General features: G+C 37.5%; 1 protein-coding gene across 5 annotated transcripts in view; it reads left to right on the top strand.

The window, feature by feature from the left end:
* RASAL2 (RAS protein activator like 2) overlaps positions 1-23,749 on the top strand; it is a 381,568-nt gene that overhangs the window by 304,700 nt on the left and 53,119 nt on the right. For all 5 annotated transcript variants that reach the window (XM_060091210.1, XM_060091208.1, XM_060091209.1 and 2 more), the window contains exon 5: positions 20,577-20,686. In XM_060091210.1, the coding sequence (XP_059947193.1) occupies positions 20,577-20,686 (110 nt within the window). The remainder of the gene's footprint in view (positions 1-20,576; positions 20,687-23,749) is intronic.

The raw sequence follows: 23,749 nt of genomic DNA, 5'->3' as shown, positions 1-23,749 counted from the left end.
GTTTTCTTCCAGGAGTTTTATAGTATCTGGTCTTACATTTATGTCTTTAATCCATTTTGAGTTTATTTTGTGTGTGGTGTCTGAGAATGTTCTAATTTCATACTTTTACTTGTAGCTGTTCAGTTTTCCCAGCATCACTTATTGAAGAGACTATCTTTTCTCCATTGTATATTCTTGCCTCCTTTGTCTTAGATTAATTGACTATAGGTGCATGTGTTTATTTCTGGGCTTTCTGTCCTGTTCCATTATCTCTGTTTCTGTTTTTGTGCCAGTACCATACTGTTTTGATTACTGTAGTTTTGGTAATGTAAATTGGTACAGCTACTATGGAGAACAGTATGGAGGTTCCTAAAAAACTGAAAATAGAGCTATCATCTGGTCCTCAGTCCCACTCCTGGGCATATATCCAGAGAAAACCATAATTCAAAAAGACACATGCACCCCAGTGTTCACTGCAGCACTATTTACAACAGCCAAGACATGGAAGCAACCCGAATGTCCATCAACAGATGAATACATAAGGAAGATGTGGTATTTTTATACAGTGGAATATTACTCAGTCATAAAAAAGAATGAAATAATGCCATTTGCAGCAACATGGATGGACCTAGAGATAATCATACTAATTGAAGTAAGACAGAGAAAGACATATCATATGATATTGCTTATATGTGGAATCTAAAAAAATGATACAGATGAACTTATATACAAAATAGAAATAGACCCACAGACATAGAAAACAAACTTATGGTTGACAAAGGGGAAAGGGGAGAAGGGGGATAAAATAGGAGTTTGGGATTAACACATACACACTACTACATATAAAATAGGTAACCAACAAGGATTTACTGTATAGCACTGGGAACTGTACGCAGTATTTTGTAATAACCTATAAGGGGAAAGAATCTGAAAAAAAAAAGATATATATGTATCTGTAACTAAATCACTTTGCTGAAACTAACACAACATTGTAAATCAACTATACTTCAATAAAAATAAAACTTTAAAAAATTAATGACAATATTTTTTTAAAACCGCTCTTTTAGAAAATCAAGACTGTATCTTATTTATCTTACAACTCCAGCAATGACCTTTTCTTTTTCCTAATCTGTTTATGAAAACTCAATAAATAGGTGACATTCATGATTGCCCAGCGTATGCACATTGTAAAGACATTAACCTTTTATGCCATAGCATCTTCATCATTAGGTGATGGTTTTAAATTAATCAACATTGTATACTGGATTTTTAAAAAAAGATTGTACATTAATCTGTTAAGTAAAATAGAATTAAGGGTGGAATACAGTGAGTAGAAAGAAATAATTTTCTTTCACGGCAGCCCTATTAGATTAATGGTAGAAAGAATGACTCATGGGGACTACCTTAGTTTGCTTCTCACCCAGAGAATAATTGGAGGTGTAGTAATGTGGTCTTCTCTCAGCCTTTTAAAAGTTAAATGAAAAAAAAAAGATACTACATCTGGCAGAAGTGAAGGTCAAAACTTGATATCTGTCCTTGGCTATGTGGGCTCATATCTTATGCAGTCAGTGAGACCATCACTGTCACTCAGGAGAACTTCTCCATTAAAATCAGCTACCTGCAGTTGAAAAAGGCTTTGCACTCTTCTGCCCATGTGATCTAGGGCCAGTGTCACCTGCATTTTTAATTATGCCAGAGTATCAGTACAAGACTTCATATTATTACCATTTAAGAATTTGGACATAGAACAGGGAAAAGAGTGGTAAGAACCGTATTTTTTAATGTATGTTCGGCTAGCATCTCCCTTGTGTGACCAAGAGCAAATTTTTTGACCTCTTCTAAGGCCTATGGTGCCTTTTTTATGATAATGAAATACCACACAAATATTTTAAGATCCTTTCAGGTTTGCAGATTAAAAGGTATCATGTACTAAGAACCAATTTATTAATATTTGGGGGCCTAAATTCATAATGGAAAAAAATCTTTGCAGCATTAGAAAGGAGTACAGTTAGGAAATAGCCTCTAGAAGTTATATAAATATGCCTAGTAAAATCTTTTCCATTGTACATTTCTCCCTGCCTTCCCCCACTTTATTCTATACTTTAAAAATAAATAAATAAAAGCCTACCCTGATAGGCATTAGTAAAGAGTAATTACGTTGTTTTACTTGTACCTTTTGCTCACCACCAATTCCATAATATGGGTTTTAGGCACATTTTGTTTCACCAGAGGCAGGAAGAATTTTATTTTTTTAAACAACTAATAGGCTCCAAAGCTCCCCTTCATCTATGATGCTGTTATTCTTAGAGTCCTAGAAATGAGAGCTAGAAAATTTCAATTAAATTCATCTAGTTCATCTCCCCTGACAATGAAAAAACGTCTTTCACATTATATGATACTTTTTCAGGCTTCCATGATAACCTCTGGGAGACTATCCAATAGACTAATAGACCTCACTTAGGGGGAGTGTTATCTTTCTTAGTTTTGACCCTTCATTTCTCATTATTTTATCCCTTAAAGCCATCTTCCTTAATAATCATACTCTGTGAACTTGAGTAAGATCAGCAGTCTCTTCTAGTCATAAGAAAATCAACATGTACCTCATTAGCAGGAACTAAGGTGGTCTACAGAAGTGCATATTTCAGATACTAAATTTTTCCTCTTTAAACACCAGATTTGGTTTTATTTTAATAATGTTGAGGTTTTTTTTCCTTCAGATGTATTAGATATTTCCCCTACTTTCTTGAGTGAATTGGAATTTTCTTAATAATTCAGGTTAATCATTATTAGCGTTTAGCAAATATATATTAAGTAGCCCATTGTGTGCTAAGCATTGAAGAAATACAAAGATGAGCTCAGTAATGTTTGCCTTTAGGAGTTAAGACTCAGTAAGGGATAAAAAATAGGAATAGCACTAATTATTGGTCAAAACAGAGAAAAACAGTAGTATAAACAAAACATCTTAGGTAATCAGAAGTGAGAGACTAACTCCTATTAGAGAAATCAAGAATGGTTTTCAGAACCATTGGTATTCAAAATAAATAGTATTTGGTGTCCAAAATAAATAGCGTAGGGACAACTGAGTGGCCATTTGGAAAAAAGAAATTAACTACATCAACTACGTGTGCAAGGTAGAGTAATGGCCTTTCACAGATGTACACATCCTGGGCTTCCCTGGTGGCACAGTGGTTGAGAGTCCGCCTGCCGATGCAGGGGATACGGGTTCGTGCCCCAGTCCGGGAAGATCCCACATGCCACGGAGCAGCTGGGCCCGTGAGCCATGGCCGCTGAGCCTGCGCGTCCAGATCCTGTGCTCCACAACGGGAGAGGCCACAGTAGTGAGAGGCCCGCGTACCGCAAAAAAACAAAAACAAAAACAAAAAACCAAAGATGTACACATCCTAATATGCAGAATCTATAAATATGTAGTCATACATAGCAAAAGAGACTGTTGCAGATGTGATTAAGGCTAAAGACCTCAAGGTGGGAAGAATATCCTAGATTATCCAGGTGGGTTCATTCTAGTCACATGAGACCTTAGAAACTGAGAACCTTTCAGAGAGATGCAATATTACTGGCTTTGAAGATGGAGGAAGGGAACCATGAGCCAAGGAATGTGAGTGGCCTTTAGAAGCTGGAAAAGGCAAAGAACGCATTATCCCATAGAGCCTTCAGAAGGGAATACAGCCCTGCTGACACCTTGATTTTAGCCAGATGAGACCTGTGTTGGACTTCTGACCTACAGAACTATAAGATAATAAATTTGTACTGTTTAAGCCACCATGTTTTTGGTAATTTGTTACAGTGGCAATAGAAAACTGCCAGTGATAAAACTGGTGAAATTAGAATTAAGTCTGTAATTTCAGTCAGTATGTTACCCACCAGGGTTCTTGGCCCCCTTAATTAATAGAAATTGATAAGAGGCCAGACAAGAAATTCAGGCAGTGGTTTACTGGGGCCCCTTCTGCAGCAGGAGGGAGCGAAAACAAACAACAGGTTCCCTTGCTCGCTCCCTAGGGGGAGGCAAGCTGATTCCTTATATGGGATGAGGGTAGGAGTGGGTACAGGGGTCGGGTCGGGCTGGAGGGGTGGCTTAGGTGGTCTGCCCACTCCTTTGGTGGTGCTGTGTGCAGGGCGCTTTTGCTCCCAGTTCCTCAGAAGTGGCACTTGGGTTTTTGGTCTTTTTGTATCTTGTTCATAATTTTCCCCAACTGCGCATGTACACAATTATTTTTAGTTCCTTTGTATTTTGTTGCTGGAGGAGACGTTTGTCCAGGTGCAAGCACTACAGCAAAGGGTCCCAGGTCCCAGGTCCCAGCCTGTATCAAGTATGGTACCTATGTTCATTCCTAGTTTTCATAATTATACTATGGTTACATACGATGTTAATGTTAGACAAAGCTGGGCAAAGGAAAACTCTCTGTACTATTTTTCCAAATATAAAGGAAAAAATATCAGAGATTCCTTCCCTTCTCAAGATCCCTCCCCCACTCACCCTCATTAACATCTTAATGTTAGTTGCCATTTCTTTCCTGCTATTCCTTTGTGAATTTCCAACTAGGCTTTTAACTCATGTTAAAAGTACAGACTTGTTCACAAAAATTTTTAGCAGATTTATTCTTAATAGATACAAACTGGAAACATCCCAAAAGTCCATCAGTTGGGAATGGATAAACCAATTTTGGTACATCCATACAGTGGAATAAAAAGGAACCAACTACTGATACATGCACCAACATGGATACATTTCAAAAACAGTATGCTAAGTGAAAGAAGACTCCCTACTGCATAATTCCATTTATATGGAATCAGATTAGTGGTTTCTAGGGGCTGAGGGAGGAGGAAGGGATTGACTATAAAGGGGCATGAGTAAATTTTTTTTCATTTATTTATTTATTTATTTTTGGCTGCATTGGGTCTTCGTTGCTGTGCACGGGCTTTCTCTAGTTGCAGTGAGCAGGGGCTATTCTTTGTTGTGGTGCGCAGGCTTCTCACTGAGTTGGCTTCTCTTGTTGCAGAGCACAGGCTCTAGGCGTGTGGGCTTCAGTATTTGTGGTGCACGGGCTTCAGTAGTTGTGGCACGCAGGCTCAGTAGTTATGGTGCACGGGCTTAGTTGCTCCATGGCATGTAGGATCTTCCCAGACCAGGGCTCAAACCCGTGTCCCCTGCATTGGCAGGCGGATTCTTAACCACTGCTCCACCAGGGAAGCCCCACGAATAAATTTTTTGCGTGATAGAAATGTTCTGTATCTCAACTGTGGTAGTATAACTTTGTCAAAACTCATCAAGCTATACACCTAAAATAGGAAAGGAAAAATAGTGGATTTTTCCTTTTATAAAGTATACTTCAATGAACCTAATTTTTTTTTTTTTTTTTTTTTTGCCGTACGCGGGCCTCTCACTCCGGACGCTCAGGCTCAGCAGCCATGGCTCACGGGCCTAGCCGCTCCGCGGCATGTGGCATCTTCCCGGACTGGGGCACGAACCCGTGTCCCCTGCATCGGCAGGCGGACTCTCAACCACTGTGCCACCAGGGAAGCCCGATGAACCTAATTTTTTAATAGAAAAGATATATTTTAAACATAATATATAAAAGTTGAAAACAGAAAGTTTAAAAAATTTTAACAAGAAAATAATCAAAGGAAATCTGGCATAACAATGTTCTATCAAGTGAAAATGAATCTTTAAGACAAAGAATATCATTAGGGATAGAAGAGGTGTGCTTAATATCGTCTGTTTGGTCCCCTAGTAAATCAGCATATCAGTAAGTTATATTATGATGTTATATATAACAAGTATAACATATGTTATATCATATAATATACATATTTTACTTTTATATTTTACTATAACCTAATAATATCAATATGTTAGCATTGGTTAGATCTGATTAACGGGTATATGTTTACTGTATTAACTTATGTGCTTTTGTATGTTTAAGAGTTTCATAATAAAAGTTTCACTTCATTTAACAAAAGAATCATTGGATGCTTCTTAAAATGGAGATCACTGCTTCATATCAAAGAGTCTGATTCATCAGCTCTGGGCTAGAAAAACAATTGTAACTTATGATAGAACCTTTTCTTTTCCCGTGATGCTTAAATTTGCAAACAAACATAAACAAAACAAAAAACCCAAAATCAAAAAGCCCCACTAGAGGAGAAATTACTCACATTGAAACTGATTATTAACTATAAAGCACTTTGTAACTGTTTGTGGTTTTGTTATTATTCTTGTTACCTAGAGTTTCCCCTTCTGTTTAGACTTCCAATAACTGGAAGATAAACTAAGTAAAATATGATAACTGAAAAGTAGAGTTTGACATTTTCGGTTACCCTTCCTTTTTCTTTTTCCTTGTTTTCTACAATTAGATTTTAGTCAGCATTTATCAAACATCTATAAGTTCCTAAGTTATATTAAGAAAACAAGGGAGGGAATAATTTATATATGGCACAGCCCTTCTCAGGTAATTACAATTCATAATAATATGAACTGCTAAAATATGCAAAATACACAGGTTAAGTTAGTAATTAAACTATAACTTAAAAAGCAAGAATAAAAACGTGGTTCTTTCTAGTTGACAAGGTGACATTTTCTTAGTGTGAGTCATATAACATTTTAAGGAATTGCTATTAAAATTACTTAATCACCTAAAATTGTTTAATCCCATGTGTGGTCACTGATATGGAAAAGTCTCAAACAGGATTAAAGCAGGGTTCTGTTGCACATCACTGTGTTTTTGTGTGAAAGGTAATGACATGTTTCTCTGCCTCTTCTCCATGTCTTAAGGGAACAGCAGCAGCACTAGGATGCTGGCAAGTCAGTGTCTCTGATTACCACCACTGAGGCTTCTGAGAGTAGTTGCATAGCAGCAGTTTTATTTCAGTTACCAATCATGCCCTGATAGCCAAGTTCAGCCTTCAGGGGTTACTCCAATTTGCAGGTGGTGAACAACTTTTATGGTTATCTTAACATGTACCAGGCTCTAGAGAAAGACACCATTTGGCTTTTTCTCTTTCACTGGCAGTTGCTAATTTTAAGCCTTATTTTGACCAAAAATAGTACCAACCACTTAAAGTAAGTCATTTTAGTTGTATCAATTGCTATGACGATATAGTTGTTTAAAATGATACACTTTTTATTATTTTTAAAAATTGTAGATGGTAGCAACAGCAATCCAAAGGAGAATTGTATGAAGTAGGATTTGTTTGGAGGGTTTTATTTGTGTTCTTTCAGATTAGGTTGGTATCAGAAGGGTGAAATCAAGTTTATTTGTGGTCTTCTTTGTTTCCATTTATGATACAGGATTTTTAGGGTACATTTATAGGAGCATCATTTACCCTTCAAATTAACATAAGACATAGATATCATAACTTTTTGTGAAAGAGAAACATTTTCCTAATTGGCGTCCATCTATTTTTAAATTTTATATTTGGGTTTTTCTTCTCAGTGACCACAGAATCAGTTACATATAAAAGTAATCTCAAAAGGATTTCAATTTTACTCTAGTTTAATTATAGAGATAGGAGACTTAGGAGCAAATTTTTCTAGTCACATGTCACATTAGTGGTTTTTTTGGTTTGTTTTCCTTTTTTCTCTCATATTTTTGAAATGTTATACTGCATCTTTGCCTCTTTGTGGTATATAATTCTATAAGATGTATGTAGAAATTAAGTGTAGTACACATGGGGGAAATGCATTATATTATAGTGCCTAGAGCATTTGAAGAGAAATTAGAATGTGGAGAATTAGTACAGTATGATGGTTAAAAAGCAAGCGTTCCAGAGTCAGACTGCCTGAACTTGAAGTTTTACTTTGCGACTTAGCAGCTGTGTGACTTGGGAAAAGTCAGATAGCTTCTCTGTATCTCTGCTATTGATACATAGTTGATGAAGAAAATGAACTCTTCATATATTGTGCATTCTTGCTCAAAATTACATTAAATTTTCATAGGTAAAAGTATTTCTCTCAGAAAAGCAAATGCTTATTTATTTATGACTGCTTGGAATGGTCTTGTCTCTCACTGTTGATTTCCTTAGAAGTCAGAGTAAAAGGTGAGGTCCTTACAGTGGCCTACAGGATCTGCACACTGTGTCCCCTACCCCAGTACCGGGACCAACACCAGCTTGCTACCTCTCTGACCTCATTTCCCACAACCCTTCCTACTGCTTTCTCCATTCCAGCCACACTGACTTCTTGGCTCTTTCTTGATCACACTAGGCATACTTTTGCCTTAAAGCCTTTGCTGAGCCTAGTCCTGTTGCCTAGAATGCTTTTCCCTTCCAGTATCTGCTAACTCAAGGCTAACTCACCTCCTCTTCCTTACTGAATATAATCCTTCCCCATAAGGTCTACCATGACCACTTTGTATTCCCAACCCTCTTTACACAGCTCTGTTTTTCTACAGTGCTTGTCTTTTGCTAACTTATTTTGTTCTTTCTTTATTGTCTATCTCCTTCCACTGGTATATAAGGTTAATGAAAGCAAAGATTTTTGTTTGTTCACTGATTATCTCAAGTGCCTCAAGTATCTGGCAAATAAATATATGCACAAATGAAACTTTTTAAGTACTAGCAATATACTGGGTTTAAATTTTAACTCCTTGCCTATTAACTGTGTTACCTAAAGCAAGTTACTGAATACCTGCTTTGTGGAGTTGTTACATGGATTAAATGGTATCACATATTGGAAAGCACCTGGCCAGTGCTTGATAGCCAGGAAGCCTTCATTCAGCCAACAAATGTTTATTGAACATTTAGGATATACCAAGTATCATTTATTGGCACTGGCATACATTACAAAACAAAATAGCCCCAAATCCCAAATATTGTGGAATTTATTTCTAGTTTCCTTCCCTTCCTTTGTTGTGGTCGTTTCTAGGAGGAAAGACTCATGATTTCACCTAGCCTGTTCAGTAGTCTCTCATCCTAGATTTATATTCAGTTAATACTTATAGGTACCCATTTTCCATTATTTTAAAACTACCTTTGCATTAAGTTATCTTATTCTTTGGGATGGCCTTAGGAAGAGGATTTTTTAATCCTCATTTTACAGATAAGCAATCTGAAACTTAGAAGCTATGACTTGTCCAAGGTCATTCAGCTAGGAGAAATTGGAGCCAGGATTTGAAGCCACACTTCCTGATTGAGTTCCCTGTTCTTTCTGTGGTAGCAGTTGTAGCAGAAACACCATGATGGCTTTTATCCATTTCACTGCCTATTTTATTTCAGTTCTACAAACATATGTTGAGCCCCGACTAAATGCCAGATATCAGCCCTGCCTTGGGGATGCAAAAATTGTTTAGTCCCTGTCCTGTGGAGTTCAGAGTTTAGCAGGGAAGTCTGTTGACACATCAGTGGGTATGCAGTGTGCTAAATGTAAGGCTGGCTCTATTTATAGATTCTTGGAAGCACATAGGAGGGGCATCTAATCTAGAGCAGGGTCAGGACATGCCAAAATAGACAGCTTAGAAGAGATCATGCCTGAGCTGAGTCTGAAAGGATAACTTAACCAGGGAAAAAGGAGGGAATATGAACAGTAGCATAGATTCATGATGACTGTAGAGAATTGGAGGCTTTTAGATTTGCTGGTGTGTAAAGCATGAAGCAGGGAATGGTCAGGGGTCAGCTAGAGCAGTTAGTAGCTACCAGATAATACCGTATTCTACAGGGAGAACTCTTACCAGGACCACTCTTTTAGGTACCTTTAGGTCAAGTATCCACCCCGGTCCACTCAGCTATAGCCAGGGCTCTTCGTGGTACAGAGCATACTGACCTGTATGTAAGGAATTGCTCCGAAGGGGCCCGTGGGAAAGAGGGCATACCATACACTCTGAGGCCTCCCAGAGGGAATAATGTTGCTGGAAGGCTCAGTGCATGGTTGGTCGAGGCAGAGGCATAGTAAAAGCCAAGCCAAGCTTGGAGATAGTGAATATTTAGTGGCATCAGCCCATTCAGCTATGTGATCTTCCTGCACAGCCTGATCATGGGACCAGATTTTAAACATTGATTCAGTTTTGATTTTGGATAGCTGATCATTAAGGGAATAGAGGTTATTGGTGATTGAATAGCTTCAGATAATTGGTCCGGGAGTCTTGGTTGAATAGAGAGAAAAGCAGGGTCATGGAGAAAAATAGGGTGGTCAAGAGACTAGCGGTTTCTATGAGGTTGGAGAGTAGATGTATTTGGAGAAAGACATACCTGGTCAGGAAGAAAAATCAGAAAGAAGAGTATGACTGTCTAAGGTGCCTGAGGTGAGGGATCTGAATAATGATAATATCTAGGGCGTGGTTCTAGGAGTGAGTGGCTGGAGAGGAGGTTAAGTTATTGGAGTTAAGGAATTGTGAAGCTAGCATATTAGATGGATCACTACGCAGTTATTTTCTACCATGGTATTAGGAGCTAAGAGACAGAGAAATATTGCAAGCTGGGGGCTAAAGTCCTTAATGAATAAAGGAAAGTGAAAGAGAGATTAATACATGAGAACAGCAAAGAGTGTGATAAAGGGTATTAAATCAAGGTCGTATGAACCTCAAAGAATATGCTTTACTCCAAACCATTATTTTATGGAATAAAGGTTTGGAAGCAGTCGTAATAAGCTAGGAAAATCCCAGCTCCTCTTTCTGGTACCATTAAATATTGGGTAGGGAGAATGGAAAACATCTGTCAAATAGGGCTGTAAGCTAAACAGTCTTCTCGGGTGAAAACCATGTTTCAGTTATATCAAGGAAATGAAAACAGAATTTTGTAGTAGATTCTACTACCTCCATGAAATATCACTGACCACTTAGGGCAGTCTTACACTTTCCCTTATCTATATTCCTTAAACAACCATAATTTTATGTATATACTTCTGAGTTATTTACTGAGCACTTATTAAGCTTTAGACTCTGTGGTCGATGTTAAGATAGATATAGCATTATACCTTTCCTCAAAAGTTTAAGGGCTGGGGTTCCCTGGTGGCGCAGTGGTTGAGAGTCCGCCTGCCGATGCAGGGGACGCAGGTTCGTGCCCCGGTCCGGGAGGATCCCACATGCCATGGAGCAGCTGGGCCCGTGAGCCATGGCTGCTGAGCCTGCACGTCCAGAGCCTGTGCTCCGCAACAGGAGAGGCCACGGCAGTGAGAGACCCGCGTACCACAAAAAAAAAGATGTTTAAGGGCCAAAGGGAACAATAATTATACATGAATAGCTGGACAAATCATCTTTCCAATCTTATTTTTCACTACTACTAATCATTTACCCACCAAACTAAATCTACTTAGTGTATACCCTGTGTATTTTTACCTCCATGACGTTTTTCATGCTATGCTCCATACAATACCTTTGCTACTCAACAGCCCCAAACGCAAATCATGTCTACCGTTTGGACCTAGCATATACCACTTCTTCCACACAATTTCCCTTTGTTTTGACGAATTCCTGAAATAATTTCCTATGTACCTCTCTAAAATAATACCATGTTTCATCAGTTCTAAAATGCACATTTTTTCACATTTTAACATCTCTATAGATTACTTTTTTTCCCCAATAAAAATTGAATTTATTTTTTTTATAGAGCAGGTTCTTATTAGTTAGCCATTTTATACATATTGGTGTATATATGTCCATCCCAATTGCCCAATTCATCACACCACCACCCTCCCCCTGCCACTTTCCCCCCTTGGTGTCCATATGTTTGTTCTCTGCATCTGTGTCTCAATTTCTGCCCTGCAAACTGGTTCATCTGTACCATTTTTCTAAGTTCCACATATATGCATTAATATACGATATTTGTTTTTCTCTTTCTGACTCACTTCACTCTGTATGACAGTCTCTAGATCCATCCACGTCTCTACAAATGACCCAATTTTGTTCCTTTTTATGGCTGAATAATATTCCATTGTATATATGTACCACATCTTTATCCATTCATCTACCAATGGGCATTTAGTTTGCTTCCATGACCTGGCTATTGTAAATACTACTGCAGTGAACACTGGGGTGCATGTGTCTTTTTGAGTTATGGTTTTCTCTGGGTATATGCCCAGTAGTGAGATTGCTAGGTAATATGCTAATTCTATTTTTACTTTTTTAAGGAATCTCCATACTGTTCTCCATAGTGGCTGTATCAATTTACATTCCCATCAACAGTGCAAGAGGGTTCCCTTTTCTCCACACCCTCTCCAGCATTTGTTGTTTGTAGATTTTCTGATGATGCCCATTCTAACTGATGTGAGGTGATACCTCATTGTAGTTTTGATTTGCATTTCTCTAATAGTTAGTGATGTTGAGCAGCTTTTCATGTGCTTCTTGGCCATCTGTATGTCTTCTTTGGGGAAATGTCTATTTAGGTCTTCTGCCCATTTTTGGATTGGGTTGTTTGTTTTTTTAATATTGAGCTGCATGAGCTGTTCATATATTTTGGAGATTAATCCTTTGTCTGCTGATTCATTTGCAAATATTTTCTCCCATTCTGAGGGTTGTCTTTTCATCTTGTTTGTAGTTTCCTTTGCTGAGCAAAAACTTGTAAGTTTCATTAGGTCCCATTTGTTTATTTTTGTTTTTATTTCCATTACTCTAGGAGGTGGATCAAAAAAGATCTTGCTGTGATTTATGTCAAAGAGTGTTCTTCCTATGTTTTCCTCTAAGAGTTTTATACTGTCCGGTCTTACATTTAGGTCTCGAATCCATTTTGAGTTTATTTTTGTGTATGGTATTAGGGAGTGTTCTAATTTCATTCTTTTACATGTAGCTGTCCAGTTTTCCCAGCACCACTGATTGAAGAGACTGTCTTTTCTCCATTGTATATCCTTGCCTCCTTTGTTATAGGTTACTTGACCACAGGTGCGTGGGTTTATCTCTGGGCTTATCTCTGGGCTTTCTATCCTGTTCCATTGATCTATATTTCTGTTTCTGTGCCAGTACCATATTGTCTTGATTACTGTAGCTTTGTAGGATACTCTGAAGTCTGGGAGCCTGATTCCTCCAGCTCTTTTTTTTTCCCTCAAGACTGTTTGGCTATTCGGGGTCTTTTGTGTCTCCATACAATTTTAGGAATTTTTGTTCTAGTTCTGTAAAAAATGCCATTGGTAATTTGATAGGGATTGCATTAAATCTGTAGATTGCTTTGGGTAGTATAGTCATTTTCACAATATTGATTCTTCCAATCCAAAAACATGGTATATCTCTCCATCTGTTTGTATCCTCTTTAATATCTTTCATCAGTGTCTCATAGTTTTCTGCATACAGGTCTTTTGTCTCCCTAGGTAGGTTTATTCCTAGGTATTTTATTATTTTTGTTGCAATGGTAAATGGGAGTGTTTCCTTAATTTCTCTTTCAGATTTTTCATCGTTAGTGTATAGGAATGCAAGAGATTTCTGTGCATTAATTTTGTATCCTGAAACTTTACCAAATTCATTGATTAGCTCTAGTAGTTTTCTGGTGGCATCTGTAGGATTCTCTATGTATAGTATCATGTCATCTGCAGAAGTGACAGTTTTACTTCTTCTTTTCCAATTTGTATTTCTTTTTCTTCTCTGATTCTCATAGCTAGGACTTCCAAAACTATGTTAAATAATAGTGGTGAGAGTGGACATCCTTGTCTTGTTCCTGATCTTAGAGGAAATGCTTTCAGTTTTTTATTATTGAGAATGATGTTTGCTGTGGGTTTGTCGTATATGACCTTTATTATGTTGAGGTAGGTTCTGTCTATGCCCACTGTCTGGAAAGTTTTTATCATAAATGGGTGTTGAATTTTGTCAAAAGCCTTTTCTGCATCTATTGAGAAGATCATATGGTTTTTCCTCTTCAATTTGTTAATATGGTGTATCACATTGATTGATTTGCATATATTGAAGAATCCTTGCATCCCAGGGATAAATCCCACTTGGTCATGGTGTATGATCGTTTTAATGTGTTTTTGGATTCAGTTGGCTAGTGTTTTGAGGATTTTTGCATCTATATTCATCAGTGATATTGGTCTGTAATTTTCTCTTTTTGTAGTATCTTTCTCTGGTTTTGGTACCAGGGTGATGGTGGCCTCGTAGAATGAGTTTGGGAGTGTTCCTTCCTCTGAAATTTTTTGGAAGAGTTTGAGAAGGATGGCTGTTAGCTCGTGTCTAAATGTTTGATAAAATTCACCTGTGAAGCCATCTGGTCCTGGACTTTTGTTTGTTGGAAGATTTTTAATCCCAGTTTCAGTATCATTACTTGTGAGTGGTCTGTTCATATTTTCTGTTTCTTCCTGGCTCAGTCTTTGAAGGTTATACCTTTCTAAGAACTTGTCCATTTCTTCCAGGTTGTCCATTTTATTGGCATAGAGTTGTTTGTAGTAGTCTCTTAGGATGCTTTGTATTCCTGTGGTGTCTGTTGTAGCTTCTCCTTTTTCATTTCTAATTTTATTGATTTGAGTCCTCTCCCTCTTTTTCTGGATGAGCCTGACTAATGGTCTATCAATTTTGTTTATCTTCTCAAAGAAACAGCTTTTACTTTTATTGATCTTTGCTATTGTTTTCTTTGTTTCTGTATCATTTATTTCTGCTCTTATCTTTATGATTTCTTTCCTTCTGCTAACTTTGGGTTTTGTTTGTTCTTCTTTCTCTAGTACCTTTAGGTGTAAGGTTAGATTGTTTATTTGAGATTTTTCTTGTTTCTTGAGGTAGGCTTGTATAGCTATAAACTTCCCTCTTAGAACTGCTTTTGCTGCATCCCATAGGTTTTGGATCGTTGTGTTTTCATTGTCATTTGTCTCTAGGTATTTTTTTATTTCCTCTTTGATTTCTTCAGTGATCTCTTGGTTATTTAGTAACATATTATTTAGCCTCCATGTGTTTGTGTTTTTTACGTTTTTTTTCCCTGTAATTCATTTTGAATCTCATAACGTTGTGGTCAGAAAAGATGCTTGATATGATTTCAATTTTCTTAAATTTACTGAGGCTTGATTTGTGACCCAAGATGTGATCTATCTTGAAGAATGTTCCATGTGTACTTGAGAAGAAAGTGTAATCTGCTGGTTTTGGATGGAATGTCCTATAAATATCAACTAAATCTATCTGGTCTGTTGTGTCATTTAAAGCTTCTGTTTCCTTATTTATTTTCATTTTGGATGATCTGTTCATTGGTGTAAGTGAGGTGTTAAAGTCCCCCACTATTGTGTTGCTGTCGATTTCCTCTTTTACAGCTGTTAGCAGTTACCTTATGTATTGAGGTGCTCCTATGTTGGGTGCATATATATTTATAATTGTTATATCTTCTTCTTGGATTGATCCCTTGATCATTATGTAGTGTCCTTCCTTGTCTCTTGTAACATTCTTTATTTTAAAATCTATTTTATCTTATATGAGTATTGCTACTCCAGCTTTCTTTTGATTTCCATTTGCATGGACTATCTTTTTCCAACCCCTCACTTTCAGTCTATATGTGTTCCTAGGTCTGAAGCAGGTCTCTTGTAGACAGCATATATATGGGTGTTGTTTTTGTATCCATTCAGCAAGCCTGTGTCTTTTGGTTGGAACACTTAATCCATTCACCTTTAAGGTAATTATCAAGATGTATGTTCCTATGACCATTTTCTTAATTGTTTTGGGTTTGTTTTTGGAGGTCCTTTTCTCCTCTTGTGTTTCCCACTTAGAGAAATTCCTTTAGCATTTGTTGTAAAGCTGGTTTGTTTGTGCTGATTTCTCTTAGCTTTTGCTTGTCTGTAAAGCTTTTGATTTCTCCATCGAATCTGAATGAGATTCTTGCCAGGTAGAGTAATCTTGTTGTAGTTTCTTCCCTTTCATCACTTTAAATATGTCATGCCACTCCCTTCTGGCTTGTAGATTTTCTGCTGAGAAATCAGCTGTTAACCTTATGGGAGTTCCCTTGTATGTTATTTGTCATTTTTCTCTTGTTGCTTTCAATAATTTTTCTTTGTCTTTAATTTTTACCGGTTTGATTACTATGTTTCTCGGCATGTTTCTCCTTGGGTTTATCCTGTATGGGACTCGCTGCACTTCCTGGACTTGGGTGGCTAGTTCCTTTCCCATGTTAGGGACGTTTTCACCTACAATCTCTTCAAATATTTTCTTGGGTCCTTTCTCTCTCTCTTCTCCTTCTGGGACCCCTATAATGCGAATGTTGTTGTGTTTAATGTTGTCCCAGAGGTCTCTTAGGCTGTCTTCATTTCTTTTCATTCTTTTTTCTTTATTCTGTTCCGCAACAGTGAATTCCACCATTCTGTCTTCCAGGTCACTTATCTGTTCTTCTGCCTCCATTATTCTGCTATTGATTCCTTCTAGTGTAGTCTTCATTTCAGTTATTGTATTGTTCATCTCTGTTTGTTTGTTCTTTAATTCTTCTAGGTCTTTGTTAAACATTTCTTGCACCTTCTCAATCTTTGCCTCCATTCTTTTTCTGAGGTCCTGGATCATCTTCACTATCTTTATTCTGAATTCTTTTTCTGGAAAGTTGCCTATCTCCACTTCATTTAGTTGTTTTTCTGGGGTTTTATCTTGTTCCTTCATCTGGTACATAGCCCTCTGCCTTTTCATCTTGTCTATCTTTCTGTGAATGTGGTTTTTGTTCCACAGGCTTCAGGATTGTAATTCTTCTTGCTTCTGCTGTCTGCCTTCTGTTGGATTAGGCTATCTAAGAGGCTTATGCATATTTCCTGTTGGGAGGGACTGGTGGTGAGTAGAGCTGGCTCTTCCTCTGGTGGGCAGAGCTCAGCAAAACTTTAATCCACTTGTCTCCTGATGGTGGGGCTGGGTTCCCTCCCTGTTGGTTGTTTGGCCTGAGGTGACCCAACACTGGAGCCTACCCGGGCTCTTTGGTGGGGCTAATGGCAGACTGTGTGAGGGCTCATGCCAAGGAGTACTTCCCAGAACTTCTGCTGCCAGTGTCCTTGTCCTCACAGTGAGATACAGCCACCCCCCACCTCTGCAGGAGACCCTCCAACACCAGCAGGTAGGCCTGGTTCAGTCTCTTATGGCTCCTTCCCCTGGCTCCCCATGCGCACCCGACTTTGTGTGTGCCCTCCAAGAGTGGAGTCTCTGTTTCCCCCAGTCCTGTTGAAATCCTGCAATCAAATTCCGCTAGCCTTCAAAGTCTGATTCTCTAGGAATTCTTCCTCCCGTTGCCTGACCCCCAGGTTGGGAAGCCTGACATGCAACTCAGAACCTTCACTCCAGTGGGTGGACTTCTGGTATAAGTATTCTCTAGTTTGTGAGTCACTGACCCAGCAGTTATGGGATTTGATTTTATTGTGATTGCGCCCCTCCTACCGTCTCATTGTGGTTTCTCCTTTGTCTTTGGATGTGGGGTATCTATTTTGGTCAGTTAACAGTGTCTTTCTGTCGATGATTGTTCAGCAGTTAGCTGTGGTTCCAGTGCTTTCGCAAGAGGGAGTGAGAGCATGCCCTTCTACTCCGCCATCTTGAACCAGTCTCCCTCAAATTACTCTTTTATCATATGCCATTTGTCATCAACGTTTTTGAAAGAAAGAATATATCATGGTATTCTGTGGAAAAACATGAAGAACAGGTACTCTGAGTCAAAAAAATAGTTCCAAAGAATGAAGATGCATTAGGGATACCTTAACTGATTTTGTATATATTCTTTTTGTGTGTACACTATGTGATATATGACAAAACCAGCCAAAGTAAGTCTTTAAAAAACTTCTTTAATACAAAATAAAAATTCTAAGTGGTAAGGCATTGTGTTATAGTTTAATTGGCTGCTTTTTTCTTTGTATACATAAAATAATGGTGTGACTTACAATCACTGGTGTCCTAGATTCAAAGAAATATGATAGTATTATTTTGTGATTAAATATGCCAGGCATTAAGAGCATGTACCTTCCCAATACATGTTGTGTCATTTATATTTGTATTTATTTCTAATCTTATATTAAACTACAGGCTCTTTGAGGGCAGAGTTTGTGTTTGTTTTATCTTTGTTTCCCTTACAACACCTAGTACCATGCTTTATAACATATACACATAAAATAAATACTTAATAAATAAATGGATTAAAATATGAAGTATTATACAATAAGTGCCACAGGAAGGTAAAGTACTATATGAGTGAACATCTACTAGTACATTCTCAATTAACTGCTTAACTGTAGTGTGTTAGAACTGTATTTATATATGGTGTTTTGTCCAGTCCTTGGGCTGAATCTCAGCTTAGGCCAGTGGTTTTTGAACCAATTATAAATGATCCTAATAGAATTCTATAAATTTAGGTCTGGTTTGCTGACTACATTTACAAGGAAATGTGGTGACTCATCTTGATTGAATCATAGAAAGTAGTAAATAAAACCTTTGCCTTAGAGAACAGATAACACTGACTTTCCCTAATGATGCTAAGATTATACAGGAGATCAGGCAAATGCCTGTCTCTAAGAAATATAGTACTTCTTTTTTTTTTTTTTCCAGTACGTGGGCCTCTCACTGTTGTGGCCTCTCCCATTGCGGAGCACAGGCTCCTGATGTGCAGGCTCAGCGGCCATGGCTCACGGGCCTAGCCGCTCCGTGGCATGTGGGATCTTCCCGGACCAGGGTACGAACCCGTGTCCCCTGCATTGGCAGGCGGACTCTCAACCACTGCGCCACCAGGGAAGCCCAGAAATATAGTACTTTTAAAAATAGCCCTTTTTTTTTTTCTCCCTCCAATCAATCTCAATACACCTACAATAAAAAACAGCCTAGGGAATAAAGATCAGCTTAGTGAATTATGTCTGTGTGATATTTTCTAGTTTTCACCCTTATTCTTTGGGCTATAAGTACAAGAAATAACATAAGCATTTTTGTTCAGTCAGCTAAATAGCTCTACTTCTGATTCAAATAAGTTTGTTTCCATTTTTTCTCTAGCAGTGCTTGTGTGTTTACTTGGCATGGAAAAGCACTGTGGTAGTCCACACTACTGCTCACCAAATATCTCTTTCTAGATATGTGACAGGATTATACATTCTTTCCCTGTTGAAGTTAGGTGTGGTCATGTGACTTTTTTGTCCAATAAAATGAGACCACTAATGACATGAAGCTTTAAGAGCAAGTACAAAATTTACCACACTTCCTTTATCCTGAGGCAGCAACTAATAGAAGCACAAAAATGGAGCCTCCCTTAGCCTAAGTCCCTGAGTGAGGACAGCATAGTGCCAGGTCCCCATCATATTTGACCTGCTCATAGACATATAGTACATTTTGTGCCAGTAAGATTGTGGGGTTATTAGGTAAGCATAACCTAGTTTATCATGATTAATATAGTTTTTACCCCAAAACAGTGGGCTTTAATGGTAACTAAAAGAATATAACAGATTTGATGTGCTGGTATTGGCCTAGTATTTTTTTTTCTTCCTTATGGAAATATTTGTTGTACACAGCTTCTATAAGCTAATATTCATCACAAGGTGATTAGAGTCAATTCCATACATCAAAATACTTTTCTCTGAATTATAGTCTTTTGTCAAGACATTTTGATATACTTCTATAAGATGTCCTTTCATCTGCCAACAACAGAAATGCCAATTCATTCTTGCATTTATTCTTTAATTCAACAAACTTTTTTGAATGCCCATTATTTGCCAGGTGCTAAGACTAGGAAGATGTTCAAGGCACTCTAGATAGTTTGGTGGAAGTAGCAGAAGGTAAGCAGGGCTAAAACCTATAAGACACTTTGTTCTTCTGAAGTCTGGGGCCTTCACTGGTTTCATACATGATACATACCTGTTTCATTTTAAAATAGTTAAACTACATTTAAAATTTAACTTCACAAGTACCATATCCAAGGTGACATAGATCAGATTTTGCCACTGCTGAGACCACCAACGTATTACCTTAAAAGTTAGAAGTTTCTTTACCATAGCTAGTATAGAAACTGTTTAAGAAATAAGAAATTAAGTGCCATCAAAAAGTTTAATTCTTGGGCTTCCCTGGTGGCGCAGTGGTTGAGAGTCCGCGTGCCGATGCAGGGGACGCAGGTTCATGCCCCGGTCCGGGAGGATCCCACATGCCACGGAGCGGCTGGGCCCATGAGCCATGGCCGCTGAGCCTGCGCATCCAGAGCCTTTGCTCCGCAGCGGGAGAGGCCACAGCAGTGAGAGGCCCGCGTACTGCAAAAAAAAAAAAAAAAAAAAAAAAAAGTTTAATTCTTGACATATACACACCATCAAATGTAAAATAGATAGCTAGCAGGAAGCAGCTGCATAGCACAAGGAAAGCAGCTTGGTGCTTTGTGACTACCTAGAGGGGTAGGATAGGGAGGGTGGGAGGGAGACGCAAGAGGGAAGGGATATGGGGATATATGTATACATATAGCTGATTCACTTTGTTATACAGCAGAAACTAACACAACACTGTAAAGCAATTATACTTCAATAAAGATGTTAATAAATAAATAAACTTTTTAAAAGTTTAATTCTCCCAATTATCATAGAAGAAAAAATTTTTTATCACATTATCAGGTAGTTTCCAGCAGCTGTATTTTACAAATTAAAAATTTTAAAGCTGAATTCTGTTTCTGGTCTTCATTATAAGAATCTGAGTATCTTTTGCAAACGCAGTGCAGATGAGTTAGGAGACAGCAAGGTTCCCTTTTGGTTCTTCTTCCCATCACTTTTTGCCTTTTCATTCTAGGGGTTCTTCAGCAAGCGCCTGAAAGGCTCCATCAAGAGGACCAAAAGCCAATCAAAGCTTGACCGAAACACGAGCTTTCGGCTTCCCTCCCTTCGCAATACAGATGACAGGTAGGAGTTCACTTGCTTAAAGCAAAGAAAGAAATTTTACAGTGCATTTTGATAAGACATTTTGGTCTTCATTAACTTTGCATCAATGATACTTGGAAAGATCCGATACAAAATTTACTTTTTTGCCTTGCTCATATTGAGGCAAGGTACAAAATATTGGCTTAAATATCCAACCAGTTTAAAAATCTTACAATATTAGAGAGTGTGTGGATACCTAAGAACTAATTTAAGAATCGGTTGTGCTATTTCTGTCAAACCAAGTTCTAGTGGTCAGAGGTGTATCTTTCTTTTGTAGGATGACCATAAGGGATGATGATGGCTATAGCTAACATTTTCTGAGCACTGTACTAAGTGCTTTATATGCATTATCTTGTTTAATCTTAATAATAACCCTGTAAGAGAAATGTTAATATTATCACCATTTTATAGATGACAAGTCTGAGGAACAGAGAAGTTAAGTAATCTTGCCCAAGGTTATACTGCTTAGTAAATAGCAAAAATGGTATTTAAACTTGGGTAATTTGGCTCTAAGGGTCCATGGTCTTCACTGCTTCATTGTTCATTGTGTATAGTATATGGACTTAGCCTCATTAATTTGCAGTCACGTCTAGAAGATATGTATGAAAAGGAAGCCTGGATTTCAATAATTAGGACTACTAGCTTAAGCAAACCTCAAATGCATGGCTTGCTAAGGATAACAATCCTCTAAAATGATTGAATGTATGCTAGGACACATTTGTAATACTTCACGTCTCTACAATGTTCAAAATTTAGGAAATGGTACTTGTTGTGTCTTGACACATCACCACCATCACCAGTATTTATTGAGTGCTTATTCTGTGCCAAGTATTTTTAATGTAGTATCTTATGTAATACAGCCCTAGATACTATTATTATCCTCATTTTACAGAAAAGGAACTAAGGCAAAAGAGATTGAGAAACTTGCCCAAGGTCACACAGCTAAGTAGTAGAGCTTTGATTTAAACTCATGTCTGCCTTTCATAATGATACTCTTATTTATACTTGGGTGTTTTTTATTTTTTTTACTTTTGGTAATAAGTCCATTATTTCCAGTTATCTGCATAACAAACAGAAATATAGATTATAATCTCTATAATGGCAGATTATAGATTTGCCAGGCAGAGAATTACTCTCGTTTTATATGTGAAGTAACTTGTCCCCCATACTGAGTTGATAAGAGGCTACTGCTTTATCAGCTCTTCTTATCCCTGAACCACATTAGAGATGGTCTGTGAAATTTGCAAGTATGTTCAATTTGCGGTGTAATTGTATTGTTAAATATGTCTTTTATACCTTTTTGTTTTAAGATAATCATTTAAAAAAGATCTTTTATTCTCATATTTTTCCATTAGATTTTACTGTATAGCACAGGGAACTGTATATATATAACTGAATCACTTTGTTATACAGCAGAAATTAACACATTGTAAATCAACTATACATCAATTTTTTAAAATTACTTTTATCATTCAAACAACCATTTACATTTTATCAGTATGATGGATGAATAGTAATAATAAACACATATACAGTATGTACTATGTGCCATACACTGTTCTAAGCACTTTACATAAATGAAATCATTTAATCAACACAACAACCCTAGTTACAGTCATGACCTCATTTTGAAGATGAGAAAACTGAAACAGAGAAATTAGTAAATTGCACAAGTTCACACAACTTAGAAAATGGCAGTACTGCGGTTCCAATCCAAGAATTCTAGCTCTTGAGTCTACATTTTTTAATTTATGCTATATTGCCTCTCACAAAAAAAACAGGTGGGGGGCATTTCTTTGTTTTAATTTGTAGTTACCTAATGCCTACTAAGTTGAACATCTTTTCACAAGTTTTCTTCTTCTATGACTTGCTTATTCATCCCTTTGCCATTTTTCTATTGAGCTATTTGTCCTTTTTCTTATGGTTTGGAGTAGTGCTTATTATTACTAGGGATTGTAAGGCACTATTATGCACGTTGTTAAAATTTTCTTCCAGTCTGTTTCTTGTATTTTTAAATCATGTCTCTAAATTATATAGAAGTTTTAGATTTTCATTTGGTCCAACATGTCAGTCTTTTTCTTTGTTGACTTACCTGGCCAAATTTGACCAGAACACTGAACTCAAGAAGCCAGGGATCTCTTTCTCATTAAATTTCTCATTATGATGCTGTTCAAATCACTATATCTTACTTCTTCAGGAGGAGGAAATATTCTGCCTGGGGTATTAGGAGGATAATGAGGTAGTGATCATGATATTTTGAATTCTTCAGGCTTTTTGATAACAACAAACCTTATCTGCACTCATTACATTTTTAAAAGATAAAATTATCCTCATGAGTTCTGAGTTACTGCTTCCAGATGGCAGAAAAACAGTTGTAAATGAGTTGATTTCATCTAAAGAAGGTTTACTACATATGATAAGTAAGCTTTTCTGTCCAAAAGAACATAGGGTATTTTAACATGCAGACTTAATTGATCAAAAAGACCCTCCAGGTTTGTCTAGCTGAATGATCTGCAAGTCGTAGACTCTGCTCTAAGGCCCTGATGGAATATGGTACCAATGTTGCTTTGGGGATCAATTTATGATGATCCTTAAACTCAGAATTTCCTTTGGGAAGTTGTGGGGCATAGGCATAAGGACTAAAACTTTGCCAAATAATTAATATTTTTAAGAACCAAATTTCTTGATACACAGTAACATATCTAATTGTGACAGTTACGTACAGACTAGAAAGCCATTTGCTACCAGGGAATATAGAGTACTAAAGACACAGCCCCAACCTCAAGGTGTCCAGTAGAAGAAGTAAATACTCAGGAAGAAATGGTATAAGGGAGGTGAGATTACTTCTTGTTAGGTGGACCAAGAAAGACCTTAGAGGGCAGTGGCCTGTGAGTTGAACCTTAAAAAAGCAGGTATAATTGGAACTGAGAAACAGACACATGGAGAGAACATTCCTCAGAATGGAAATAATGAGCAAAAGAAGAAAACAGGAAACTACAGCGCTTGAAAAGAAATACTGAGTAGTTCATGGTATATAAAGGAGTG

The sequence above is a fragment of the Mesoplodon densirostris genome, chromosome 2 (genome assembly GCF_025265405.1).
Source record: "Mesoplodon densirostris isolate mMesDen1 chromosome 2, mMesDen1 primary haplotype, whole genome shotgun sequence".
NCBI lineage: Eukaryota > Metazoa > Chordata > Mammalia > Artiodactyla > Ziphiidae > Mesoplodon > Mesoplodon densirostris.
The sequence above is the reverse complement of the archived record's forward strand: the minus strand, read 5'-3'. Positions and strand labels throughout refer to the sequence as shown.